This window comes from Vigna radiata, chromosome 2 (assembly GCF_000741045.1).
Source record: "Vigna radiata var. radiata cultivar VC1973A chromosome 2, Vradiata_ver6, whole genome shotgun sequence".
NCBI lineage: Eukaryota > Viridiplantae > Streptophyta > Magnoliopsida > Fabales > Fabaceae > Vigna > Vigna radiata.
Genome location: NC_028352.1, coordinates 24,338,757 through 24,348,428, shown reverse-complemented (window position 1 = coordinate 24,348,428; position 9,672 = coordinate 24,338,757). Strand labels below are relative to the sequence as shown.

Sequence of the window (9,672 nt, the reverse complement as noted above, 5' to 3'; positions counted from 1 at the left end):
AGTAGAAAATAATATTGAAATTTATTATTTAGAATTGATTAAAAATACATTCTCATATCCTCTATTTGTAACAATCTAATTCTCCTAGAAAAGGAAATAGAGAAACTAGGAAACAAAATAAAATAAAAGATTGTATGACTACTTTCTCTAATTAGGAAGATTCTAAATAAATCTTCTCTAATTACAACACATTCTAATTAAAGCACCCTAATTCTCATGAAGAAACCCTAATTTCTATTATGATGTGGCATAGTGAGTAAAACTCTGCCTCACCCTATCTTTTCCTTTTTTGTAGTAGAAAAATTAGAGAAGTTCTTGAATATAGGTTGTATTTTTTTTGGAATTGTCTTCTAGTAAATTGAGATCTTCTTCACATAATCATCCAACATTAAGTCAACACAATGTGCACCATAAAGTGTCCAAAAGAGGTTTTTCCTCTTTTCCCTTGACATTTAATCCAAACTTAGTAGTTTGTTGCATTATTTGTCACAACTTAAACAATATGTCTGCCCACACCTCTACAGCATAGTTATTCATATCTCCAAAAACATTTCAGCAGTTTTGGATATTGGAATGCATGTATGGCTTCACAAAACATGATCCCATTTGGGCTGTTCACAAGGAAGTTTATTATTGTCCTTCTTTTATCACTCCCACCATCAATAATAAGTGTGCATCTTGTTTTCTTCAATTCATCCCTATAGCATTATTGTACGAAAGCCTAGCAATTGCTTCACACGCCATCTCTCACAGCTTTCTTGAACATTGTATTGATGATGATTGGTGTGCTAACTACTATGATCTATAAGTGTAGTCTATGGGTAGTGTAGCCTGCAACGCTTCCTCCATACCTTAGCTGTGTTATTGGGATACATCCCATTATTCGTTCATTGCCTTTCTCATTGCGAGAGATGCATCATAAATAGAGTAACCTAAGAAAAATTGGCTTAGACAAGTCCCTTCTGAGGAAAGCATGCACGTGATTTTCGACACGGGTGTCCTACAGTCCATAACATTCCTTAGACCCGTTAGGCTTTACAGTCACACGTTTGGCCACGTATTCATGTGGGTTGACGGCCAAACAGTATTTATTACTATGGTATATTTGGTGCAACTAAAATGTAGAATGAAAATACTAAAAATATTAAATAAATTGAATTTTAGGCATATGTTTAATCATGGTGTGTAAAGTTAATAGAAAAAATGTGACCATAATGAAAAACAATGACATTCTAATACAACTGAACCAGAAATTAGGAAAAGAATGGAAATTTTATTTATAGAATTCCTTCATATGAATCTTGAGAAATATGGTACAAGATCAGATACGAATCGACAAATGAAATCCTGACACAGAAAAGAAAAACAGAATGAAAGCTATGACAAATTACAAACAGAGTATTCATAAGTCCTGTGGTTCTCCCTTCCCCTTTTTTCTGCTAAAAACCCACAGAGAAGATTTAAAGTGTAGAATGAGATGTAGAAAGAAAAAGAATGAATCTGTTATTGATGAGGGAAATAAAATCAAATCTGAACAGAACAGGGAGTTAATTCTTCTTCCAAGGGGTTTCCCCTTTCCAGAATGAGCAACTTCTCAATTCCTTAAAGCAACAATTAAGGACAATAATCCTTGTCCTCTCTCTAACTATATAAGTTAGGCTATCGCCCTGGCTAATATAACAACCAAATTAACTTTAACAATTTTTTAACTAAATTAATGCCCTTGAAGTTCCACCTTGTCCTCTAAGAGGAAATTAGGGATTTTTCCCCCTAGATTCTCCTCTGTTCCTTTTCACGCAATGTTTCTCTCCATTGATTCAGGATAAACATTTTTTAGGAACCAATTTCAAGATACATGACTTAAGTCATGCCATTCTAGTGTCGGCTTTGAGTGTTTTGGCTCTCAACTTCATCCTAGCTTTATTATTTAGTTTTCCCAAGGTTATTTATTATCAACTGATATTAGAGCTTTTTTCCCAATGTTTCTCAACTGCTAATGAGTAGCACTGATAGTGACACTAGCATGGAAGTATTTGTCCGGGACTAATGAAAGGGCTAATTGTACACCCATCCTGGGTGAGCACTAGGGCAATAGAGCATGTGGGTGGAATGTTAGGATTCAATTGAAATGTGACTTGGTCCCAAGTCTAAGTATGAGATTTAAGTGTGGGGTTTGTCAAGAGTAAGACTTTCCAAGTTCTAACCACAATGGCTAGCTTTTGTGGTGTGGTTCTTCCAAAGTTTTTTGTCAACACTATTACTATATATCTATAAGAACAGCACTTACCATCCTAAACATCAACTATAAGAAAAAAAATCAGTATCTTCCTAACTACATAATACTAAATTGTTCAACAGGAGCAATACAGATAGACAACATAGATCAACATCAAAGTTATATTACAAAATTGATAAAGCCTTTTTAAGATAGAGGAATAACCTTCTAAGTCAATTATTTGGCTTCCAATATTAGATGTTTTATTGCCAATGTCATCAGCAGTCTCTCCTTCAACATAAACAATGTGTGGGTATCTCTCATCAATGACAAGAAGATTGGACTAGCACAACACAGTGAACAAGAATTAGTCTCTGGCAACAGTTAAAGAACTAAAGTAAACTATTATCAAATAGTCTTTCTATACCTTTGGAAGTTCATGTTGACGACGAATTGATGAGGTACGCCATCCTACCATATCTTAAAGACAAGTCAAGAAATATCTGAACAAGAAAAGCATTTATTTATCCTAGACAATTATCTGCAACATTGTGCCGCTATACAGTTTCAAATAAATTAATAATTAATGGAGCGTAGCTGTCTACAAGTTCTTTATAACAGCACATGCAAACTGCATCTGCTAACTTCTTCATAATAGCTGACTATAGATCCATTAGGCATAATCATCTCTTGTCAAAGAGGAATTATTAACTAAAACCTAAATTTTAAAGAGGATACGATCATAGTTTGCATTTGCATATGCCACTCGACGCTTAAATGCACGTAGAGCTGACCTACACCATCACAAACAATTAGATTGTAAATAACACACAAACAAATATTAGCATTTGGATGAGTTTAATCGATACTTTAATACTAACATAAACTTTAAATCGCCAGAGTCATTAACCATTCGCAGGAGCAGAGGACGTTTGCCATCATCGTTGTCCATGAGGAAGAGATGTTTCCCAGATCTCCCAGCAACTAAATGTGCAGTTTCGGATGCTCTTCTCTCAAGGAAAGAAAGACCACAAAGAAAAGGAAGCTACAAGAATAAACAATAAAGCAGTAAGAGACCATAATGCAAGCCCAGTAAGCACTTCATGTCCAACATTGAATCAATGATCTAACTAACAAAACCAATCACAACACAATTTGTGTTTCACAACAGCTATAGTCCACAGAAAATTAAAAAGATTCAATGCAACTCAATGTTTTATGATTGTTCACACACAAATATTCAGGAAGATTCATAGCACCAGTAATCTAAGGCAAGTGAGTTAAGGAAAAATATGAAAACTTTTTCTTCTCTTACGTTGCAAATTCAATATTTTTACATTTTGAACACTCCTATACGGAGAAGGCAATAAACAAATATAAACACAGTAGTTTGCACAAGATTCTATATCAATTGCAAAAAACAAGTAATTGGCCTTTAGTGTGTGTCCAAATATCCATATTCAATACCCTTCCACATAGACATTTGAAGATAGTTAATAAGGAAATGGATATTATCTGGTGCTTAGGTCCCTCATCAAAAAAGTATGGGTTGCTCAGTAAAATAGTTAAATGGCTTGGCTCTCCTTCATTAGTAGAACACTTGAAGGAGTGCTCTCAAAGTGCTTGGGAGTTCATCAATTGGTATCATAAATGGTTGCAGGTGTTTAATAAAGGGTTACCTACAAAGGTGTTGACTAGAAAGGTCGACTGCAGCATTGTAGAGTGAAGCTGTCAGGATGTTGACTCTTAGTAGCGATGCTATAATAGAAACTTGGGTACTTTAAGGTATTAAGTCCCATATAGAGTAAGTATAGGATGTTCAATTGAATACTTAAGTGGTTTGCATGGTTCTCCCTTCTTGACAGATTGCTTTTAAGGGTCCTGAATGCTTGAGTGCTCATCAATTTCTATTGGATAATATATACAATTACAACCAATAAAAATTCAGAGGAAAAATATCTTTCTTGGCACACATCAGATATAAACTGACACTAAATGCAAATTGCATACCTAGGATAATACTAATCTCCAGTTGAAGCACTGAAATCACATGAACCAAATCACTTTAGGAATTTAAATTAAGTGGCTTTCAGGAAATAAGAAGGAACCAAGTGCAATGATTTCACTAATTGTACTCAATTACCAACCATGTGCACCTATTTTGTAAGAAAGTTGAAATGCCAAAAGATTTTAAGTTTGACAATTTCTATTTTGTAAGGAAGTTCAAAAGCCAAAAGATTTTAATTCTGTCAATTGAAAAAAAGTTAAAATACCAAATGATTTTAAGTCTGACAATTGAAAAGAAAGTTGAAATGCCAAATGATTTTAAGTTTGACAATTGAAGTACCTAAATGATAAGACAAAAGGAACATTACAGCTACAGTTCAGAACAAACTTAAGCTACCTGTTTGTTTCCTCTTGAACCAAGATGTGGTGTTGCAAATGTTATAAAATTCATGGGCTCTAAACCAGCAATTTTGGGTTCATAACTCTGTTCAAGGCATTGCTTTGAATATTCTGACTTCTCTTCACTGAAACCGTCTTTGCTGACAAGTGTCAATGTTGAAGAATAATCATAAAGTCTCCCAATAGCATATCTTGCCACCAAGCCTCCTAGAGAATGTGCCACAAAAGATATCTTCTGCACCTCTGGCCAACGTCTAACAACAGATAATACCTGCAAAAATATGAATTAAAACCAAAAGTTCATAAATGACTGAGTCATTGCAAAGCCATCACTGCAAATGAAAATTGACTGAAGTCTGAAAATGTGAGATTAAGATGTGTAAAGAGAACAAAAATCATCATTTTATTATTACCAAAGTACCTCTTCAGCTAGCCTCTCACCCATTGTATCAACGCCATCAAATGTCAATTTTGAAGAATTGCATTCACTGCCTGTCCACAAATTATCAAGTAAATGCGATTAATGTTTTTCTTTATAAACAATGCAAAACATAATAAAAGTGAAGGATTAGGGAGCTTGGCAATGTCAGGGATAGAATCAATAGAATAAGCATGATGCTTTGAAGTTTAAGAAGATAAGAAAAAGAAGTTGAGAAATTTCCTCAACCAAACATCCTTTTTTGTTGAAGATGTTTTAGACCTAGATCAAAAGGAAAGACAAAAATAACTCATTCGACCAATAAATTAATACCGTGAAACCATCCATTTGTCGTCTCACAACCAGTGATTTACAAATTGATAAAAAAAAAAACTAACTAGAAGATTAGCAATCCAGTAGCATTTCAATTTTCAAGTTAAATTTTCAGATGTTCTCTGAAGAAGGACTAAATTTTGACAGGAGACGGAATGCTTACGGTGTACAATTACTTTATCTGGAAGCTTCTTTACAAATTGCTCTGCTGCATATCTCCAATCAGCAGCACTGAAATATCAAGGTACATTAAGGAACGTCCATGCACAGAAAACAAACAATGAAACTGAATTGAATTATATATAATAGGCCCAGAATCTAATTAATTCACAATAAGTAGAGAGATAGAAATCTGCTCGATCAATCAATTACTGATCTAAAAGTGAAGTTTGAGACAAAAAAAATACAGCAATTATTATGGATTCCTATTTTGGGAAACTAAAAGAAAACAGCACACCAGATTAGAGTAAAGCCCTAAAAGGCAGTTAAATACTAGGAATGATTACATTGACCTTTAAGCTTCAACTATACTTCCATGATCGACTAACACCTACTTTCCATTCATGTCTATAGACTTGTTGGCATTTGAAACATGGGACGAATGTGAAACTTGTATAAAATAACAAGTCTGAAAGTGAAAAAATTGAACACAAACAAGGCATATGAAAATATTCAATTTAGTACAAGGTGTATCTGTTTCAAACTTTGACTATAAAAAGTTGGAAAGGTTTGTTACAAGTTTGAGAAATATTTTCCTAAGCCCGGCTAACTAGATTGAGTCATCCTCAAGTTTGACTTTGAGTTCATTCAGTCCGAAATGCCAAACAAAAAAATGCAAGCAGGTTATATCCTTCTAACACTCTTCTTCAAATACTGTTCTAACTGTTAGACTTCACAAAACTTATCCTTTCATAATTTTTCATTTATATTTCATAATTTATCAACTAAAAAATCAATTTAATTACACAATTAAATAATTTTATTCTTAAAGTTCATATTCTTATACAAGAACCAAATTTTGGACTTTTAGCATTTTTTTAACAAGACTTGGTTAGTGTCCACCACTGCGGTTGTGCTCCTAGAACTCACTGACTATAACAGAACCTAATGAGTAACATTTAAATTTTAAAAAATATTCCCATATTAAATTGTAAGCAAGCATGTTACAGTGAGAATGAAATTCCAGAGAGGGGGAAGAGGTAAAAGTAGTTACCTTCCAATGATTCCGTTAACCATAATAACAAGGTGACGAGGGACTGAGTTGGGCGAGGCAGCCACAGTGGCATCGAATAAGTCACGGTTGCGAGTGTCGAATAAGTCACGGCCACGAGCATCGACGGCGTCAGCCTTGAAGCAACCGCGGCCCATTCGACGGAGCAGTTCCATTTTAAGGGTGAGATTGGGGGCTGCGGGTCTGGATCCTGGATCGAAACAGCAAGGGCGGAAGAGTGAGCGAGTGGGGTAGGGAGTGGGTATGGGTCGGAGCACAGAGCCGGAGTCTGAGGCCAGCATGAAAGAGGTTTAATGTTGGTTGCGTGAGTGCAGCAGCACCAAACAGAAAGTTAGTTGAAATGATTTGATTCTGTGAACCTTTGGCTTGGCTTGAGGTTGAAGGGACTTGGAGCAGTTAGTTGAATGCCTTCTTCTACTTCATTGGTCAATGTTGACAGCATTCTTTTATTGCAAAACTTCAACCCTGCACATGTGCATAAATTATTACATGACCATTTCAACTCTCTTTTAGATAATATATAGTCAAAGAAAAAAATAATCATTTCAAATTATTTACCCTAATGATTTCAACTCTGTTCTTTTACAGAGTTTGAAAGCTCACAAAGATTTTAAGAGTGTTTTTTTGACATTTAGTAATCAATCGATTCTCCATCTTTTGTTTATTTGAATGGATGGATTTCAGAGAGATTAAATAAGATTTGATGATAAATTTTTTTATTTGATATTTAAATAGATTTGGAGGTAAGTGAGGCTGAATTTAGAAGTAATTTTTTTTAATCTATCATATAAATTAAATTCTACACTAATTTTTATAAATTTTATTTTTAAATTTATTCTTACTTACTTCCAAATCTATTTAAATAAACAATAAAAAATTATCTTTAAATCTTTTTAATCACTTACTATTATCCAAATTCACTCAAATGAACAAGGAAGGAAGAGTTATAGCAAATAATTTTCTGTTAGTGTTTTTTAACTCAAATAAAATTATATTTTTGTCTGTCAACCTTGTAAAGAGACTTGCATTAAATGTGTTCCTTACATAATTAAAATTCAATTTCTTTCTTAAGCAATGTTATGACAACACAGGCAGTTCTTATTTGCTAAAATAAATATCTTTTTACTCAAAACTAAGTAAAAACAAAGGCTGTACAAAGTATGTTGGACCAAAGTTCAAATAAAAATATTGTTTTTATTTGTATATTCATAAAGAACCAAATACACTTGTTCACCAACTTTGTCAAATAACATAGGTTTTAATAAAATATCTAAATGAGAAGTGATATAAAGCAAAGAGTTGTAAATTTCTGTAACTAAATAGTTAATGAATATACTGTATTAAAAAACTAAACTTTAAAAACATGATAGTGATGAAATTTGATTGTATCTAATTCCAACTTGTAAATAAAAAACTATGATTAAGAAATACATAAAACATATTATTAATTATTTCTCTGAAACCTATCTCCACTAACTATTTCTCTAAGTGGAAATGGTTTTAACAACTCCTCTCATGGATGGCCTTCATTTATAAAATATATATGAACGCTGACCATTCTCTCTCTATATAAGGTATATTGGCATGGACCATTTGCATCATATTTGAGTAGAATCATACATAGGACAGAGGATGTCAACGACCGTGGATGTTCCAGAATCCAGCAATGTTGCTAAAGGAAAAGCAGTTGCAGTTGCAAGGGCAGGAGGGTGGAAGAAAGGGTTAGCCATAATGGACTTCATTCTAAGGTTGGGTGGCATAGCATCTTCTCTTGCTGCTGCAGCAACTATGGGAACAAGTGATCAAACGCTCCCTTTCTTCACTCAGTTCTTTCAGTTTGAAGCTAGTTACGATAGCTTCACTACTTTTCAGTATGTAATCAAGGTTTTTTTTTCATATTTATGCCTTTTCTTAACAATCCAGTTCTAATGGTTACCAAAATACAGGTTTTTTGTGATTACAATGTCACTCGTGGCTGGGTATCTTGTCCTGTCACTACCCTTCTCAGTCGTAGCCATCATACGCCCTCATGCAGCTGGACCAAGGCTTTTCCTCATCATCCTAGACACAGTAATTAACTATCAACCAACCTTAATTCTATAGACGTCTGTTATATTACGTTTTTATAGACGTTTGGTATATCCACATCTGATGTGTATATAAAAATCCACATCTGATGTGTATATAAACATCAGTCCTTTATTAACGTCACCCACATATACGTTGGATCTGAATATGATGTTAAAAGATTAAAATAATATACGTCTAAAGTTCTAAAGACGTCTGACGTTTCTATACATGTCTGATATATCTACATCCGATGTTTATATAGACAGGAAAATGATATTTTGACACCAATTTTTGACACTGCATACGTGTCAAAACGTGGTTGGACGATTTCAAATTAAAAAAACTGAGATAAAGACATATTTGGAAGATAAAAACCAAAGTTTTTTTTTTTAATTTGAAATCGTCCAACCACATTTTGACACGTGTGCAGTATCAAAAAATTGGTGTTAAAATATCATTTTCCATATAGACATCAAGTTTCTCGAGTCCCAAGTTTTATTGACGTCATCCACATAGACGTTGAATCTAAATCTGACGATAAAAGACTAAAATATCATATATCTAAACTCCTTTCTGCAGTGGTTCAAATTACTATTCACATTTACATTTAATTGTTTGTTTGTAAAATGCAGGTGTTTCTGACTTTGGCCACAGCTAGTGGTGCTTCGGCAGCTGCTATCGTTTACTTGGCACACAACGGCAATCAAGACTCCAACTGGCTTGCCATCTGCAACCAGTTTGGAGACTTTTGTGCCCAAACCAGTGGAGCTGTGGTTGCGTCCTTCGTCGCTGTGCTTATCCTTGTGCTTCTCGTTATTATGTCTGCTTTGCTCCTCAAAAGACACTACCATAGTTAATTAAGATTATCACTGTAATGTTTGGTTTATTATTCCTCAACTATTCTTCTTTTTTTGTTCACTTTAATTTCCTTTTAAGATGTGTTCCTGATTATTTCCAATGATTTTCTAATGTCAGAAGTTTGACCTATCCCATGTTCAA

At 34.0% G+C, this 9,672-nt stretch overlaps 2 protein-coding genes across 2 annotated transcripts; one reads left to right on the top strand and one right to left on the bottom strand.

The window, feature by feature from the left end:
- Positions 1-2,440: 2,440 nt before the first annotated feature.
- Positions 2,441-7,058, bottom strand: LOC106755695 (the record flags this gene model as incomplete). The annotated part of the gene is given in 8 exon segments (XM_014637898.2): positions 2,441-2,558; positions 2,643-2,695; positions 2,954-3,009; positions 3,097-3,260; positions 4,620-4,892; positions 5,043-5,113; positions 5,536-5,603; positions 6,586-7,058. Coding segments are annotated over 8 exon segments (1,102 nt in total), but the record flags the coding sequence as incomplete, so codon positions are not given.
- A 1,161-nt stretch (positions 7,059-8,219) lies between these two features.
- LOC106755900 (casparian strip membrane protein 1-like) lies at positions 8,220-9,672 on the top strand. The gene is made up of 3 exons (XM_014638126.2): positions 8,220-8,474; positions 8,550-8,673; positions 9,306-9,672. The coding sequence occupies exons 1-3, from the start codon at positions 8,236-8,238 to the stop codon at positions 9,528-9,530; spliced, it is 588 nt and encodes a 195-aa protein (XP_014493612.1). The 5' UTR covers positions 8,220-8,235; the 3' UTR covers positions 9,531-9,672.

Bases quoted from the DNA above. Each gene is read 5' to 3' on its own strand.
- LOC106755900 (XM_014638126.2), top strand. From the start codon at position 8,236: ATGTCAACGACCGTGGATGTTCCAGAATCCAGCAATGTTGCTAAAGGA. The intron at 8,475-8,549 runs GTATGTAATCAA...ACCAAAATACAG, and splicing joins GATAGCTTCACTACTTTTCA to GTTTTTTGTGATTACAATGT. The intron at 8,674-9,305 runs GTAATTAACTAT...TGTAAAATGCAG, and splicing joins TCCTCATCATCCTAGACACA to GTGTTTCTGACTTTGGCCAC.